Here is an 18,586-nt window from a genome sequence, read left to right on the forward strand (position 1 = left end):
CGGGGCCAGGCGGGAACCCAGGGGCCTCCATGGCTGGGGGTTTGCAGGCAGGGACCCAGGGGCCGGTTGGTGCTTCCCAAACTCCTCCTCAGGGTAACCACGGTTATGGCCCCATTTCCTCCAGACGGGCCCCACTGATGTCACCATCCCCATTTGGGGTCACGACCTGCAGTTTGGGAACGGTTGCTGTGGGGACATCCCTGGCCTCTGGGGTGTGCTGTCCCCCTTCCCCTTTCTGCTCCACGTGGCAGGGGGTTTCAGGCCTCCCTCAGAGGCTCAGGTGCTGGCTGCAGAAAAGCTCCCCGCCCAGCCACCTGCCCTGCCAGCGCTGCTGGGGCTGGTCTCCGTGGAAACCCTGGCCCCCTGCTGTCATGATGCCACTGTTCTTGGGGTCTCTATGGGAACTGGCCACAGCCACATAGGCTGGGGCTGCTGGGAAATGCAGGCCGGCTGCTGGCCAGATCCACCATTTTGCCCACCCCTGGTTTAGATGGGTTTGTCTCAGATGGCTTGGACAGGGCTGATCCAGCCTCGGGCAGGGGTTGGACTAGACGTGACCTCTGAAGCTCCCTTCCAGCCCCACACTGCTCTAGGATCCTATGGTGATGATGATAGCCTGTGGCCTCAGCTCCATTATCTATGGGGCAGGGCTCCAGGGGTTCCCGGCAGCCGATGTCTCCCACACTAGACAGGCCAGCACAGGTCCCCTCCCTTTGAGGTTGTGGAGAAACGACGCCGTGGGCGTTTGGGGGCATCGCTCTGCTACCAAGGAAGAGTCAGGTTGGATGAGGTCACGGGCAGATCTAGGATGTTGGAAAGGGGGCTGCAGACAGTGAGATGACTTAGCCCATAGAACGTGACACATCTCTTTCTTCAGTTAAATTAAAAGCTTTTATTTTAATATTCCAGGGGCCTGGGGCTAAAACCAGACACAGGACTCCAGATGTGGCTGCACCGGCACTGAATGAAGTGGAACAATCACTTCCCTCCATCTGCTGGTAATGCTCCTACTCATGCAGCCCAGTATGCTGTTAACCTTCTTTGCATCAAGGGTGAGGTCCAATGACAAGGGTTTTTGGACTACTAGACTATGCCCCTGAATGCCCCGGTGAAACCTCTGCTTGGCAGGATAGGGAACAAGACTCGCTTGCAAGGCAACTAGTGCAAGGAAGTGTGTGCTGTCTGCTGAATAAATCTACATGAGTGGAGTGGAAACCTCTCTCAAGTGTTCTTTCAACAACCCACTGGCTCCCCAACCCTAGATGTTGGACCAACACAGCACCCAGGGGTGCTGTGAGATCCTTAAGGGTGTCATGAAATATTAGTAGCATCATGCAAACACCTACACCTGATGCATAGGATAAACCCAGAGACTGCAAATAGGACTCCCGAGTGAAAGAAGCATCCAGCTCAGCTGGGGTTTGCAGAGTTTTTTGCAACAGAAGAATTGCCCTAGTATTTTTTCATAGTCAAGCAAGAGAGTGAAAACAAAGAGCTGGGATTTTCTGATGGGGGCTCTGAGTCAGAGGGGAGTCTTGAGTCTAAGGCTGAAAACCACTGCATCACAGGGGTCTGGGACAGAAGAGTCATAGATTCATGGATGCCAGTGAGTAGCTCCATGCAGCCACCACCGGGGCTGCTATCACCTGCCTCGGCTTCCAGCCCTGCCTTCTCTAGGCCCACTGTGCCAGCCAAAACTGGTGGCAGCACCACATCCTGATTGACTACAAGATGAACATAAGCCATCAACGTGATGCTGCAGCTAGTAAAGGGAGCAGGACACTGGCTTGCATCCATAAATGTTTCTTAAGCAAATCCCAGGACATCATTCTCCCCTTGTACTTGGCTTTGGTGAGGCCGCAGCTGGAGTACTGCATCCAGTTTTGGGCTCCACAATTCAAAAAGGATGTGGAGAAGGTTGAGAGGGTGCAGAGGAGAGATGCACATGATCAAAGGTTGGGAAAACAGCTTATGATGAAAGGCTGAAAGCCATGGGACTTTTCGGCCTGGAAAAGTGCAGGCTCAGGGATGATCTGGTGGCCACCTACACATTTATCAGGGGTGCTCACCAGGATCTGGGGGACCGTCTGTTCACCAGAGCGCCCCAAGGGATGACAAGATCGAACGGTCTCGAACTCCTACATGACCGTTTCAGGCTGGACATAATGAAGAACTTTACTATCTGAGCCCCCAAGGTTTGGAATAGCCTGCCGTCGAAGGTGGTTCAAGTACCTACTTTGAATGCCTTCAAGAGACATTTGGATGTTAATTTTGCTGGGATCCTGTGATCCCTGCTGACTTCCTGCCCCTGGGGCAGGGGCTGGACTCAATGATCTTCCAAGATCCCTTCCAGCCCTAATGTCTATGAATCTATAAACCAGTTTGACCTAAATCAGGTAAGTCTGATACTACATTCAACCAGGTTTATATCAAACTCGTTTCAGTTATTTTGAAACTGGTTTATGTATAACTTCTGTCCTTAGCCAGCGGCAGTCTTTGTTTCAGTAGGAGGCTGGGAAGAAAATGTGTCCTGACTGTAGCCAGCCGCCAGGGGTCACTGTGCCATCAGCTCTGGGTGGGTTTTGCCGGAGAAGCACTTGGAAGGGCAGGGGGACAGTAAACTCCAAGATTCATGGCTATCCCACATAGTACCTGGGGGTCCCTCCTGATGACATCTCTACCAGCCTGCACAACCAGGTGGTGGAAATCTGCTGGGAGATTAAGGAGCTTCATTACTCGGCTGCCTTCAAGGATTTGGAGATGGGAGACAGTGCAGTCCACTGGACAGGACACAGGAAACAGGATGAGGAGCCCTGGGCTCTCACCCCAACTCTGCCATTGGCAGCTGGGTGAGCGTGTGTGTGCGCACCAATTCCCTTTTCATGAACCTATTTAGGTTCTTGAGGCAGGGATGATGTGTGTGCATGCGTACAGCACCTGGCACAAAGAAGCCCTGAGCTCAGGTAAGGCCTCCATCTGCTGTCACAGGTAGGTAGCCATGTTAGTCTGAAGCCAGGGTAGATTTGCACCTTATAAACCAATGTATGCATCTCAGATGTAAATGGAGATGTTCATAAACTCACGGAAACTACAGGGCTGGAAGGGACTTCAAGAAAATCCATCAGCTTTCTGATCAGATCTGGGAGTCATTGTGGACAGCTCACTAAACACATCAGCTCAGTGCTCAGCAAGCATCAAAAAGGCAAATGACACTTGAGGGATGATTAAGGGAATTGTAAACCAAACTGAAAGTATCATGATACCCCTTTATAAACCCATGGGGCATCCACACCTTGAGTCTTGTGTCCAGTTCTGGTCCCCCACACCCCCAAAAAGGATATAGGAGAACTAGAGAAAGTCCAAAGAAGGACAGCAAGGATGATGAGTGCTATGGAGGGGCTTCCATATGAGGAGAGAGTGCAGAGGCCAGGCTAAGTCAGTTCAGAAAAGAGATGCTTGAGAGGAGACAGGAGAAGGTTTTACAAAATACTAAACAGTGAAGAAAGAGTCAATAGGGATTAGTTATTGACCATCCCTCTTCATACAAGAACAAGGGGTCACAACATGAAGCTAGTAGGTCGCAAGTTTAAAGCAGACACATGGAAGTTGTTTGTCACACAACGGGGAATTAAAGCACGGGGCTTGTTGCCACCAGATGTGGGGGAAGTTGAGAGTCTAGCCAGATTCACAAAGGGATTGGACACGTGCTTGGAGGAAAGGGGCATCAGTAGCTACTTAGCATTAGAGTGAGGAGCAAAACTTCCTAGACCCCAAGGGCTGGAGGCTGCAAATGACAGAGTAACAGGAGAAATTCCTGGTCATACCCAGTTCAGTCTCCCTTCTAGCATCTAGTCTCTGCCTCTGCATGAGACAGCAGACCCGGCAAGACTGCTCTATCGTCTGCAGTTTGATGATCCCAGTGTTTCACTCCTTCCATCAGCATTTTTTCCTAATAGCCAACCTAAATCTTCGCTGTTGGAAATGAAGCTGATTTCTACTTCCTCAATAGCTGCGGAGAACAATCAGTCACCACCTCCTAACACCAATCTCCTGCGTCACCCCTCTTCCCTAGACAAGATAAATGCATTCCTCCAATCTTCTCCCCACGTTCTCACCACTGTTTTCTGGCTGCTCTGTATGTTTCCTTAAAGCACAGCAATAGGCATTGGACACTGTGTTCCAGCTGAGCAAAAGCAGATGCTCATCCCCAGGCCTCTGGGACCTTGCCTCTTCTCACCATGTTCTCAAGAATCATTCCTAACGGTTCAGAGATTAATTCAGTAGCGCTGCAAACTCTCTGGGGTGAATTTCAGCACATCCAGCCACTCTTGGTAGGAATAAATCTGTTGTCCCAACTCTGGGCTCCACTCTTCTCTGTTAAAGTTCACGTCCTTAAATATCTGGTCACATCTTTTCAGTGAAGAACGAAGCAAAGAAGGTATTAAAGAGGATTCTCTGCAATGCCTATGCTTTGTTCTCTGTTCCTTGTACCGAGAGACCTTTTACTTGGTGCTGTTTATAAACCCTAGCTAATCCAAAACTCATGTTTGCCTCCGCTTTGCTGGTTACAAGTGTCTACTGGTCCTCTTTGATCACCTGGTCCTTTCTGGTCACCTGGTTGTGCGCTAAATTAGGGGCCCCGACCTGGTCTTGCTAAGATCTCAGCTCCTAGTAGGCCTCCCTCTCCTTTCTTCATTTCAAGCTAGGTTCCCCTGGTGACTCATCTTCTAGAAAGAGAGAGGTCCAGCAATAAGGGAGCAACAAATTGGTACACATACCGTAATGAAACAGGGCATAACTGCCTGGGGGTATCTGGGGTGACTGGGGCTTGCTTTTCTTATGTGACCATAGAAATCTGAGTGGCTTCTAGTTATTCAGTGGATAACAATTGTATAAAAGATGCAACTGGTGCATTTCACCTTGGACACAGTACTCTGTGCACACAGCCTCTGCCAGTCAGTCAGTCAGCCTGATCAGCTGGCCAACGGTGATTAAAGGCTTTCTAGTTAGATGCCCATGTCATTTCTTTAATAAATACTCTGTGCTATGAGCCTGGGTCAGAGCTCCTTGCAGCAGTTTTCACTAAGAACTAGTCAAAAAGCAGCTGCATGGAGACAGTGACATGAAGCATTGCTCTGGCTCTAAGACGGCAGCAGGAAGAAGCTCACACAAAGCTAGTTTCAGGATGGGGGCCTCAGATTATCTTCCATGAAGGGACCTAGGCTTTGTACAGGCTTCTGCAGCAATGCATGGGGGTCTCAGTGTGAATATCCAGGCCTCCAATGCCCTCGTTACAAAGCAATTCCCTGTAGAAGGTAGGTGGTAGAGGAAGGCAAGGAGGGGCTGGAGCGCTTTCAGTTCAGCATCTTATTCTGGGCTTAAGATAGGGGGAAACAGATTTCCATGGACTTGAGCTAGGACAGTCCATTGCCCCCAGCCTCAGCTGCGGGGCTTATCTGAATGGGCCCGACAGCTCCATTTTAAACACCTGCCTCCTACTGAGAGCAGAACACAATGATGGGATGCTCAGACACATGCGAGCGAGGGGCCTATTATAGAAGGGCCTTAATGGAGCATGAAGGAACAAACTAAGCCCTAACACAGGAGGATGCAAAGGCCAGGAGCACAAAGGCAGGAACAGCAAAACGGGCCTTCCAGCAAGCAGTACTAGGACCACCCAAGGCTCTGCCATGGAAGAGGCAAGCTCACAGGGCCAGTTCACTCTTCTAATGCTTTTGCTAATGTGCTGGAGCACAAAAACAAGGCCGAAATAGAGCCGGCATTCCTCAGTCAGCACTACAGCAAACTGTACGAGTGTACAGGCCTCAGAGAAGAGAGCAGGTTAGGAAGAGGCAGAGTTGGACTTGAAAGAGAGATGACCTCAGAGTTCAAGCTTATTATTTCTTCCCCACTCCCCACCTTTGGTAAAAGTTCTCTGCAGTCCTCTGAAAGCCACAGGCTGCACAGTGCTTTTAAAAGTCAGGCTTCTGCTCTGACTGGGAAGCAGGCAGGTTAGCCCAGGGGAACTGGACACCTAAACTGGGACCTGCTGTGCATCACAACGCAGCAGTCAGCCCGCAGCCTGGTGAAGAACAGCACGGCAGGAGTTGCCTGGTGAAAGCCTGAGCTGTCTGCGCTGGGGAAGGCAGGCTGTGGCATTTACAGACACTCGGTCAAGGCAGGCAGGGTTATTCGTGTACATACACGTCCTGCCCCTTTGGAACCAGATGAAGAACTGCCCCTTACTCCACCCCTCCCCCATCAGCTGGAAATGAGAGAGAGAAAAAGAGACGTGTGGTTTTAGTAGCATACTGTATATTAGGTCTCATCACAGAGCAATTCCCCTGTGCAAGACAGGCTGAGGAGAGACAGCTTTTGCTTCGAATACTCTGTTTAAACAGCCGATGGATGGCAAAAAATGTTACAAGGTTAAAAAGACGATATTCACGACGCGGCACGAGTTGCTTCACATGGGTGTAGGCTCTGCAGGCCAGACCCTCCCTGCTAGACACCACAGGAAGCAAGGGTTCCCGCTGCATGGCATCTACGTGGTGTCAAGACAAAGAGGGGTCTGGCAACCAGCAGCTTGATCCCTCTCGACACACGTGTGCACATGCACACATGATCAGCAAGCCAGACAGCATGCTACTGGTTGTAACCCAACTCCCCAAGCCTTTGGCAAGATAACAAAACCCGTGCGATGAAGTTAAGCCGATCGAGTTTTACTAGGTTAAAAATCCATCACCTGCCACTTTTCTTTGTAAAACGCCAAATAAAAGCACTTCTGTTTTAAAAACCATTACAAAGCAGAGGTTTGATATTCACAAGAGATATAAATGTTAAACGCCCTCCCTACTCACTGAATAACTATTCCCAGAATAAAACACTTAAATACAACTTCATAAATATTAAATCATGAAAAAAAAAAAGATTGAGAATTGGTATCTTTCCTCCAGGTAAAAACAAAAACAAAAAAATATGAGTTAGGAGGGAAGATAAGAAACTGTGTCTAATATAGACAGTTACTTCTGATATAAAGTGTAACCTGCTGGAGAAGGGAAATTCTACCAGAGACATTTCCAGCTGTTACTAAGCTGATTTTCTGGGTACACGTCTTGCTGCTGTATCTGTGATAAGTATTTTAGAACCCTTAAGAGTCAGATGCCAGTTACGGGACAAGAAAGGAACTGTTCTCACCCGGCACCAAACCCTTCTGGTTTTGGACACCAGGCTCCGAGTAAGGCCATTCCACTTGGTCTTTTCACAGGTAACCTTAACACAAAAAAAAACAAACCAATAGCTTCCACTTCATCCACTCTAAAAGTTTAAAGTGTGATGGGGAAAAAAAATCTCTCAGCTTCCAATGCATCAACTTAAGAAACTTTCTCAACCACTACATTCTTCAGCATTATTAGCAAACCTTGCTAATAAAGCACACAAAGCCTTGTGCTGTTGCAAGGTTATGTTGGGGTTTTTTTTTTATATTATTATTTTTATATAAAAAGGGTGGGTGGGAGGATTACAATTTTTTTGCGGGGGGGGAATGAAAAAGGCAGATTCGTTTCTTTTTAATTAAAAACTTTGTTTTAGTGAAAATAAGTCAGTTCAATGTATACTCTGACTTGTCTAGACAAGTGTCTGCAGGAGATAGCTCAGTTAAGGTTTATATGCATGGGACAGTAATGCAACCTTCCAAGCTTATTCCTTTTAAAAAAAACAAACAAACCAAAAAGCGGAGCTTTGGAATCCGAGTGCAACACGCTTCGTCACTATGCACAGAGAGCTGGCAATCATGTATGTGGGAATCTCCGTCTGGGGCTTGTCAGAGCGCTGTATGCTAAGCCTGCAGCCGGTGGGGCAAGAGACGAGCAGAGCTATCAAAAGGGAATTTGCCTATAAAAAATGTGTGAGGTTTTCCAAGTGGTAACCCCAAAAAAGGACATAATACTGGGGGGAGGGGAAAAAACCCTGTGAGCAGGATAGGTTTGGTCCATTTGCTTAAGAAACACTGAAAAGCTTAAAAAAACAAAAACTGAGCCAGTTACAAAGATCTCCCCTTGTCTCCTTTGCACTCGTATCAGTCAAGGGGGAGACTAAAAAGGGTTAGTTTCAAAAGGGACAAAGCAATTCCAAACCTCCCTGACATCTTAAAAGCTTTGCACATCCCAAGTCCTCCGAGCACCAAACCGTGATAAAGCACCAAGTGTTGTGGGGATGGGGGCTGTTCTACGTCACCTTCTGGGGACAATGCCATGTCGAAAGAGCAGCTGACAGAAAATAAAAAAGACCTCCATGATCGACACCAGTCCCATGGGAGGAGAACAGGCACTTCCCCCTTCTGCTCCCTTCGCACATGGGATCCTATTTTTGGTGGAACACTGATAAAAAGAGATTTTTAAATAAAAAAAACAACCCCCCCCAGAATGGATATAATTATTACTGACTAAAAATAAAATGATGACTAACATCAAGGAAAGAAAAACTTAAATTAACGTTTAAAAATAATAATAAAAAACCCAAAAAACATTGATCTGTTGCGGACTGTTCCAACGAGGCTCCAATGTCCATATCCCCCAGCATTCTTGAGAGTTGGCCATTCTTCTAGCAAGGTTTGTCCTTGTCCCAGAGCAACTCAGGCTCTCTCTGAAAGTCGGCTCCCTTTCCTGAATGGGCTTCAGCCCGTAGCAAGCAGTTCCTGCTCCTCTGAGGTGACTGGCCTTGTTCCTGCCAGGCTACAAAGAAAGGAGGACAGCAGAAAACATGCTAGCTGCAACCAGCCCCCCTCCTTAAGGGCTTTGCTCAAAAAAGAAACTCCAAGGAGGCATTCCAAAGAGGTGGCTGCTCCAGACTCAGTCTTTGTTAATACTATGCCACTAAGTACGTCCCAGTCTCCCAGCTTCTAGGCCTTCTTATCCAGATAAAGGTTTCTAAAAAAAATAATCAGCATCAAGGGCTGAATGTGCATCGTACTCCACAGACCGGACAGAGTACGGAGAAGTCTTCTGCTTACGTCAAAATTCTCCCCATGTCATTTCACTGCAAAGAGAAAACAGAAAAGAAACAAGTAAAGTCAGGCAGGGCAGGATGGCATCTTAAAGGCTTAACTAGGTGTCACTCAGTCCTGCCTTCTACCAAACCATTTGAAAGAATTTCTTTTGCTGGTGAAAGCTGCTGAGTTAAAGTCCTGGGGGCAAATAACAGGCCAGCAGCTTGTCCCTGCCCAGGACCAAGCACTTTGCTCACATGTCTTGAAGCCATTCTTTCCCCTTCTAAACTAGTTTCAGCGCCTTCTGGTTTCTTTGGACTAGCTGAGACACACACTCCTACAGGATGTAGTCTCGATCAGAGGGTGGGAACCCTTCAGTCAGAGAAGGCCAAGTTAACAGCTCAGTCACAAGGGCCAGAGTATTGTTTTCTATAGGGTTGATCTTCAAAGGTAATGCGATTGGGGGAAGAAGAGCTCCTTCACAAAGCACACGTACAACGATTACTGAACTTGCCTCAACTCCCTGCAGTTTCTCAGCAGCGGGGAAGCCTCAGGGAGCACCCACCAGAGCAACCCCTATTCTGGAAACCCTAGAGAGTCCCCAGCCCTGAACACCCAAGGGGACTTGGGGGTGGGCAGCCCTTGCTCACACACTGGTTGAAGGCAGATCTCCTCCCCAACAGCACCCCAGACTGCAGCAAAACATTCCTACTCAGTGTCCTCACCTGCTGCAACCTAGCAAGCACAGCCCCACATTACCCAACAGCTCTGCCAGTCCATCTGGCCAGGGACATGCTGGAGCTCTTGGTTCTAGTCCCTGCCACTGCAGCTGTTCCCCTACACATGGTCCTCCAAGCTCCAGGACCTAGCAGAGAGTAAGAAGTATCCCAAAGCACAGCTCTGCTTCTGGAGGTGTGAAGGAACCAAGATGTTCACATGGTTCATTCTACACCATGCACCAGGCAGCAGCGGCAGCAACAGGGACTGGGACAGAGGCGCGAGTATGTCCCTGACCAGCCCGGCAGTGAAGGATGCTCTTAGTTTCCTTTGAGCTTTGAGAACAAAACCAAGCCTGGCCAGTTTCATTTTCTGCTGTGTTCTTGGGTACCCCTGAGGCCAGGAAGCATAGCTATCTCCACTCCATTCTCATCTCTGGACCTACAGCAATCGTATGCCCTTTGAGGGACACCTACAAGACTGGGTCACAGCTGGAGTCTCTCAGAACAGAGAAAGTTAGTCCTTTGCATGCCTTGCTTTTTGCACACACAGCACAACCTGCGTTTCCACCCACTTGCAGGGGGATGTGGAGTTAAAGCCTATTTTGATCGGGTGCACCAAGCTACCTGCCAGCATCTTCCTAGCTGCTGGTGTTGGAACGCAGGCACTTACAAAGCTTATCTCCGTCTCAGGCAGGTCTTCAAATTGTTCTTTCAGCTCTGCGGTGCGCTCTGGCAGGGAGGGCCCTGGTGAGCCACTGGGGAAACACAAGAGAGAGACCTATAAAGCAGTTTTTAAAATAAGTCATCAATACTTCATGTCTTGGGGTTTCCTGACAAGCTAATACTCAAATACAGAGAAGGCACCAATATGAGGCCACAGCCACTGGCTCATTTGCCAAGCTGGCAGACAGGCCTGGAAAGGCACTACCAGCTCTTGGGAAACAGCTGGCTGTCTCCTCCCCACCCAACAGGAAGGCTGTCATTTGTTATCACCTCTTCCTGGGACAGAGCACGCTGTGAATGGAACTGGCAGGTATTTTAGAGGAGCCTTCTATTGGAGGCGTGTTTCAAGGGCCGCTGTTGGGCGGTGACTCATAAGGAAACACAAAGCCAAGGCCAATGCACATCACTGCATTTCCATTCCTAACATGTTCATCCCTCCTGTTTGCTCTCTGTGCACATGCCTTCTCGCCCCTATGCTTAATTGCTATTGTGTAAACAAGCATCTTAAACATGACGTGAAACACTTTGTCCAATTACACACTGTTCCTCTCTGCAGAGCTCCTCAGCACACCATCAGAATGGATATCTCATCAGAATGGATATCTAGAATCCCACAGGAAATCAGTTTTGGAGATCAGATAAAGGCACCAGCAATCCAACTGCTCACATTGGCATTTACTAGGCTTTCCAGATTCACAAGCCCTTACTTGACATTCAGTTTCTTTCTAACCACCTTCTGTCCCATGATGCATTTTTAATTCATAGAATGACAACAATCTGCCTCCATAACTTGCGTGTGCTCTGAAAGCCGACAGGAGACGTGACATTTTAGACTAGGGGTGAGCAGGGAGCCAATTTTTCATTGCTTTATACTGTAAATCAGTTGGAAACAGCCCCCTTTTCCCCTGTATCCCTGCCTTTCAGGACTCTGGCCCCTCCTCCTCAGCATTTAGAAACTAGTTTAGGTTAGCGATATGCATGATAGAGGGAAGGAATGGGCAAGAGGAAACCCCCAACATTTGTGTGACCTGACCCCTCCCCCATCTGGTTGAGAATCTATGACCTAGATCGATGTCATAGAGCCTTTCAGTTCCATGGGCAGAATGAGGAGTGTGGGGCCAGCCTGCAGGTCAGATCCAACCTTGTTACACGGCAGCACCCTGCGCCCAGTCTAGTACACAGGGCCATGCTATCTGCCTGCAGGGCTCCCCATAGGTTGGGAAATTTGGCAGCAAGAGTAGCAATTAAGAATTGCCACTGCTCCTCCACCGCCATATTTTTGGACCTGTGGAGAAACCTGCAGGCCAGATGACATGACACTCCAGACTAGATGTGGCCTGTGGGCCAAGGGGTTGAACATCCTTGAGCACAGACTGCATGTGGAACATACTGCAGGTCCCTTTATTTTTAGGACACCCACTAGAACCTAAATGAGGGGTAATGACTGCAGGAAGACAGCTGGGCACCTCTACGGCTGGAGGTGTGCAGCCTCCCACAGCCAACTTCCAGGGCCTGCTGGAAGCACAGGTCTCGCCATGTGGTGTAAAGCATCTCAGATATGTAAAAGCAACCAACAGAGCAGAACATGTGATGGTGTCCAGCTGTCATGTTTCACTGCATGACAAATGGCTGCCTTACAAACACATGCCCTCTGCTCAACATCTGTTTGCTGATGTCCGTATCATAGAAATCAGAGAAATAGGGCTGGAAGGGACCTCCATCAGAGCTGTCCAGGTCCTCATGCCTAGAACACAGCTGGGCCCAGCTGCAAAAAAACTACATCTCCCCTACCCAGATAAGCCTCACCTATACGAGCAGGAACTCAGGGCTGCGCTAGCTACCTCCTCCATGGAACTTTCTGAGTTGTGAGCTGTCGTTCCTACTGACCTATGCAAAGATGAAATGGGAGATGCTCAAATGTGCATACAAGTTTCATATGGACTGAATTTACGTGGGTGTAAGTGCCTGGTTAGAACCCACATAGAACCTTTTTTTAAAAACAAAAATCATGAAAATTTACAAACTGTAAAAGGAAGTTCAGGCTCTGGAATTCCTTGTTAAAGACACCACTGTATACCCTGGCTGGCAATTAATACAATGCTGCATCTTCCTTGCCTAAGTTAAGCCTCACCTACTCGAGCTGGTACTCAGGGGCATGCTAGCTACCTCCTCTGCTGATCTTTCTGAACTGCAAGCTTCTGTTCCCACTGACCTAAGCAGAAATAAAAGAAGAAATGATCAGTGCTGCCTACACGTTTCAGCTGCGCTGAAGGCACAAGAAGGGAAATCTTAGAATCATAGGAGAGCACAGACCTCATACGGTCACCTAGTTTAGCTCCAAGCTCAGGATAGGGAAGTATATACCAATTAAAAACAAATCTGTTTAACCTGTTGTAATTACAATGGTTAAATGATTAATTGGTATGGCTGAGCTACTTTCCGGGGGGGGGGGGGGGGGGGGGGGGGGGGGAGGGATGATGATGAGACTAGTACCTAATAGCTCGGCTTCACAAACCCTGGTGCAGCTGCTTGCAGCCTCCCCACTGCCTGCTGTGAGCAGCCCAGGCTCAGGTAGGCCCCTGCCACCTGCCATGGAGCCCAGGCTGCTTATTGCAGGCAGCACGGAGGCTGCAAGCAGCTGCACTGGGGTCCAGAGCCTAGCTACAGGTACTAGACTTCATGCCCCCCCACTCCCCCCCCCTTGCCTTCCAGTTCCTGCTGGGGCACTGCCCAGCTTCCCTTCCTCCCCTTCCCTGCCAGGCTGACCTTATCCCACACTAAACTATAACTGGTTATTATTGGGCTTAAACAATCAATCATTTAATCATTTACATCCCTAGCTCAGGGCAGGATTACCCCCAATTAAACCATTACAGTCAAGTGTTGGCTACAGAGAAATGCCTGGTGAAAGCACCTATGAAACTCTCTTCATAAAAACTGAGGGAATTTAAGGACATTAAAATTCAGTGCCAGGGGACCTAGCCAGAGGGCCAGCTAAACCCACAAGGAAGCTCAGGTTCTGGCATTCATTATTAGAGATGCTGACTGCAAGCAACAGCACTTCTCTGTAGTACGGTTTTTAACCAGAGATCTCATGGTGATTTGCAAATGCTGATTAATGCTTCTACCCCGTCAGATAATTATGGATCCAGGGAGAACCTGGAGAGTTTTAACTCAGTGCCATGCTCTTCTGACACTCAGTAAAAAGAGTGGTCAGTGGACAGCACACATGCTAACTGCTAGGGCCATCAAAGAGAAATGCTCCTTCCCATCCAAACAGCACCGTGCCTCGCCTTCAAGCGTTGTCGATATTGGCCTTAGTGGATGAATGATTCAATCCAGTATGGCAACGGAGACCTGCCAACAGCACTGCGTTGCACAGGGATAGCTGTATATATCTGTCCATGGAAGCTGTAGGGTACCCAGAGCTTGCTGTAAGCATATGCTGCTACCCAGTATAGCTTACATAACTGCAAGAGGCATATGGGCTTCTGCATACAGAATGAACAAAGCAGGATAAGCAGAGAGGCAGGCTGTTACATCAACCTGTCACTGAGAGCTAGGAGGCTGACTCTCTCATGTCTAGAAGCATGGTCTACCTCTTTGCCCTCACCTATGCGAGCGGAAGCTGAGAAGCGTTCTAAACGAATAGCTTTCGGAGCTGTGAGTCCTCAATCCTAGTGACCTACACGGGACAAAGAGACGAGATTCCCTGGTGAGTGGTAACTACAGGTAGAGACAGGCTGACTCTGTAGAGGAGGAGACATTCTGCTTCCCTGTAAAGAACTGCTGTAAAAGGATGAAACAATGCCATTGTGCTATCCCTTCTGTACAGTGCCCTGGAATTTGAATGCAAGCTCCAAGAGACCACTGCTCTAACTACAAAAATCAGGTCTCACTGCAGCAATTTATTCACGGGATTCCAGCTCTGAAGGAGCACCATGACCAAACCCATCTATTAAACGTGGGTAATGACATATCATACAATGATGACACCATACCCCTCAAGGGATTTCTTGCTTCATTTGTAAGCTTACAAATGCCCTTAAAGGTATTGTATCTTGGGGAGGTACCAACTGCATTCAAGGGTACTGTATTACATAAAGGTGAACTCACTGCAAACAGACCCCCTAGAGCCCCTGAACAGTAAAGAGGCCGTCTCTCCAGACAAGTGGGCTGTTACAGTAATCCATTTCTCTACAGACAAAAGAACCAGTGTTTAAAACATAAGAGGTTTCAGGCAAAGTCTGGTTTCACCCTCACCCAGTAGAGCAGATGCCAGGAGAGGTTCTAGTCAAATCCTTTGCTGAGCTTTCGGATTTGTGAACTTGCACTCCCACTGACCTGAGCAGGAATTAAAAGAGGAGAGACCCTCAGTGGTGAACAAACAAAAATAAAGCCTCCGACATGCCGCTTCATTGAAAAGGAGAAGCTGTCAGGATCCCTACAAAGATGTTTGGGGCACTGAGATTGCATTAGAAATTTTATAATCCAGTTCTGGCCAGAAAGGAATGTGAACCAGGTGTTAGGTTGGGTGTGTGATGTTCTGCAGTCTGTGGGCTCTGATTGGGGACAAAGGGTTTCTGATCACTGGTGATAAGGGAAGTTACAAAGGATCTGTGGGCTTCCATAAAAGGGATTTTCCCCATCACAGGTCTCCCATGATTGTTCTTTCCCCTTTTGCAACAAAGCAGACATTCAAGGCAGTCCCCTCAGTGCTTCCTTGCTGCTGGCCATGCAACTTACTTTGAAGAAATAACAAGGCATCTGTTATTCACCTTCAGCCTCCTTTACTGAGGCATTTCATTCTCGATTTCTTACTGAGCCAATGGAAGTTGAGCATACTCAACCAAATCGGGTTATTTCTTTAAACCCTGGTCATTGTTACGTTCATGCTCTTCTCCTTATCACTAATGATTCACGTCAAGCTCTTTTTCCAAATGATCAAAAGAAGAGCAGAATTTGAGAAGCCAGGAAAGTTCCCACCTGAGAAAAGCTGAAGATGCAACCATGACTTATCTGCAAACAAATCACTACACATGTTATAAGGACAAGACATAATAAGGACACCGTGCACGTTCTTGGAGTGGATGGAACAACCAGCCTGGTATGTGAGAACTGCTCAAAGAGGTGTACGCTTCAGCGAGCATGCCAATCACATTCCAAAGCAGCATGGATCAGTCCTGCAGTGGAAGGTGCCCAGTTTACCAGCAATGCTGTCCTTCCATGCACGGGAGCACCTGGAAAGGGCTTACCTGTTTGCTGGAGAGTTGAGGCCACCACTGCCCAAGGAAGAGGTGGACAAGGTTGTTGCTATGGAATCACTGTTAGCTTCATCTACTGGAGGTGTTCGGGGAAGGAGATCTGGGCGGCCAAGATGCGAACCTGGGGGAAGAGCACAGAGCAGGCTGTTCCATCCAGGGCTAGATCTAGAGCACTGCGCTACATAAATGGCAATAACTCATCGGGCATCAAGATCTTCAGCAGCCCTCCTGAGCTCCATCACATTACAAGCAATCCTGCAGGGGCCCGAGAACAGAAGGGTCCTGTATACTTAGTGCATCAGTGGGAATGTTAAGCTTGAGACCTGTATACACAGGAGAGCACCATCAGGCAGGGAACTATCCACCAGGAGAGAATCTGGCCAAAGGAAATCAGGGTCCTGGATCAGACCAGCAATCCAAGCAGGATAGTTTCCTGTCTGTGACAGATACTGCAGGAATCCTGTGGGAGGCAGATCTGCCTAAGGCTCATGCTGGTCTCTGACAGCTAAGGACTGGCGTATACCCTGAATTACAAGCTTTTACTGTCCCCCTTCCACAGCCTGTCATAACTGGATATACTTGCTATTCATCGGTGCCTAATGCCTTCTAGCATCTCATCATTTCTTAGCTTCACTGGCCTCCAGACCTAATTATTCCTACACATCAATAGATATTCTACCTTTAAGGAAAAAGGGACAGAGCTGGGAGGTGCCTATGTGGACTGTGAGGGATAGTTTGGAAAGTCTGAACTCCTCTGGGCCTGCTGACACCTGGAATAAATCCAAGGGTCCTTAACAGATACAGCATTCATGTCGGCTTGCTGTTGCACGTTATCCCAGAACAGGCCCCATCAGCAGACTGGCAGAGTCACTGAGAAAGGATAATAATTCACCCAAAGCTAATCAATGGAAAGTTCTGATCCAACAAATCTGATCTTTAAGTACTCTGAGAGGCAATTCCCTTCTCCCAACTTCTCTGGTGCTGGCACCAACCTTGCTCCACATCTGCTTCTGTCATTACTTGTGCCTTTGTTTCACAGGACAACTGGGCCTGGATGGGGGCTCCACTTTGCCCTGTCCTCCGCTGGACAGTCGTGCCTGACCGGCTCTTTTTGGAAGGAGAAGGTCTCACTGGAAAACAGAAGAAAAGGAGATCTCAGCATTCCCTTCTCCAAAAGCCACCATGCGGTCTGACAGCAACAGCCTCAATCCCTTCATTCAATGGATACAGAAAAAAAAAGTGCTGCGCTGTGAAGGAACAAGCTGATAGAGAAGATTTTTCCTCTAAGTCTTGTTACGTGTGTTCAGTGGGGCGAAATATCTTCCTGCCACCAAGAAAAACCCTGACACAGCACAACAAGCTTCCTACTAGTCAAACACCCTTCTCCTTTATCTGCTCTCCAAACAAGACTAAAGCGTGAAGGTGCTATCCACTGCAAAGAAACACTTACATGGTATTTTCTTGAATGCTGTGTTGCACATGAACCGTAGGAACCTGTCTGCGTAGAAGCTGGGTCTATGCACAGATACAGTGTCCTGGAAGTCAAGGGACAATTGGTTTGAATAGGTTTAGATTTTAACTAAGGTTTAGGACAACATGGGTTTCTTGTAGAGTTATGGAATACAAAACTCTAAAATTCTTGGTTCAGAGATGATACCTTTTATTAGATCAACTAGGAAATCGCAAAAATTCTCTCTTTCTACAGTTACAGATATTTTGGAGCAAATGCAGCCACAGTTTAGATTAAAGACATACTTTTATATGAGTGTTAATAAAGCGATTTGTAGCTTCTAGTGGACGTGAGTGGTAAGTGTTCTTAACTTTAACTAGTCAAGCATTATAGACTGTTGTAAGAGGGAAGGGGGTTTGTATGACCCGAGGAAAGGTATTTGATACACAAGAGAGACATCCAGCATCTCTCCCAACTAAACAGTTGGCCCAGTAAAAGCTATCACACAAAGCCCTTGGCCCTCATACATTTCCTAGACCAGTGGTTTTCAGCCTGTGGTCTTTGGACCCATGGGGGTCTGCAAAAGATGACTATGATCAAATCAAAAGTATGTGAATACCCATGCTTACAACTGAAAGGGATCCAACACCTCCATTCAAAATTTCCAAAGGGGTCCGCAAATGAAAAAAGGTTGAAAACCAGTGTCCTAGACCATCCTGGCTACCATGAAAGGCGCATGCCCCCGGCGGCTGGGGAGAGGGGCATGATGGCGGTGGGAGAGCAACAGCAGTAAAGGAGGAGCTCCTGAAGATGCCACCGGCACTGTTTGGGGGGGCGGGGGGGAGCACTGACCAAGGGGCTGCTGGCAGCGTTTTTGTAGGGGGTGCACCGCCACACTCAGGGAGTGCATGTGTACCCATGTGCACCCCCTACGTGTTGCCCCTGCTGGCTACAACACTCCAACAGTAGTACAGAGATGGTTATACTTATTAACTTAAACAAAAAACTTATGAACCAAAAACAAGATGCCGATCTTATTTTGGGGAGCGGGTCTTATATGAGAGGAAACATAGCACTTTAAAATCCAGACCTCAACACAATACCACATATGCGACTGGACACAGGAGAATGCAGTTCAGACTGCTACCAGCTAATTTAATAATAACATTTATGCAACCTACCCCATCATGTACCAGAGCTTTCCAGGAGTGTTCCAATTTCTTAATGAATCTGAAAAGGAAAGTTTGAGGAGTGAAGAGGTGAGTTTTTCCACATTCATGCTTTGCTATCAGTGTTCTTATGTTAGGTCAAAGTGCTAAAGTCTGGCTTCTTCTAACACTGAACTGCAACCAACACTATCAGTCAATTGTTTTGGCTTCAAACAAACATGTTCGACAGCAGCTTTTTTTTTTCCCCCCCTCCAAGAGGAGGTATTCACAAGCAC

The 18,586-nt window shown here is 47.9% G+C and overlaps 1 protein-coding gene and 1 long non-coding RNA gene across 18 annotated transcripts in view; one reads left to right on the forward strand and one right to left on the reverse strand.

The window, feature by feature from the left end:
• Positions 1-9: 9 nt before the first annotated feature.
• Positions 10-1,215, forward strand: LOC109281025 (uncharacterized). Its single transcript, XR_002087536.2, has 2 exons — positions 10-93; positions 910-1,215. It is a non-coding gene; the product is annotated as an uncharacterized LOC109281025 (long non-coding RNA).
• A 5,080-nt stretch (positions 1,216-6,295) lies between these two features.
• The window catches only part of PIP5K1A (phosphatidylinositol-4-phosphate 5-kinase type 1 alpha), a 35,738-nt gene continuing 23,447 nt past the window's right edge, over positions 6,296-18,586 (reverse strand). For 3 of the 17 annotated variants that reach the window (XM_019478951.2, XM_019478958.2, XM_019478957.2), the window contains 10 exons: positions 18,324-18,372; positions 17,143-17,227; positions 16,685-16,822; positions 15,684-15,813; positions 14,692-14,772; positions 14,042-14,113; positions 12,560-12,640; positions 12,235-12,315; positions 10,376-10,460; positions 6,296-9,036 (listed from right to left, as the gene is read on the reverse strand). In XM_019478951.2, the coding sequence (XP_019334496.1) occupies positions 9,034-9,036; positions 10,376-10,460; positions 12,235-12,315; positions 12,560-12,640; positions 14,042-14,113; positions 14,692-14,772; positions 15,684-15,813; positions 16,685-16,822; positions 17,143-17,227; positions 18,324-18,372 (805 nt within the window). In that variant the 3' untranslated portion in view covers positions 6,296-9,033. Of the gene's footprint in view, positions 9,037-10,375; positions 10,484-12,234; positions 12,316-12,559; positions 12,641-14,041; positions 14,114-14,691; positions 14,773-15,683; positions 15,814-16,684; positions 16,823-17,142; positions 17,228-18,323; positions 18,373-18,586 lie in introns of all 17 variants that reach the window. The other 14 variants (XM_019478952.2, XM_019478956.2, XM_019478953.2 and 11 more) reach the window with 14 other exon arrangements.

The sequence above is a fragment of the Alligator mississippiensis genome, chromosome 15, assembly GCF_030867095.1.
Source record: "Alligator mississippiensis isolate rAllMis1 chromosome 15, rAllMis1, whole genome shotgun sequence".
Taxonomy (NCBI): domain Eukaryota; kingdom Metazoa; phylum Chordata; order Crocodylia; family Alligatoridae; genus Alligator; species Alligator mississippiensis.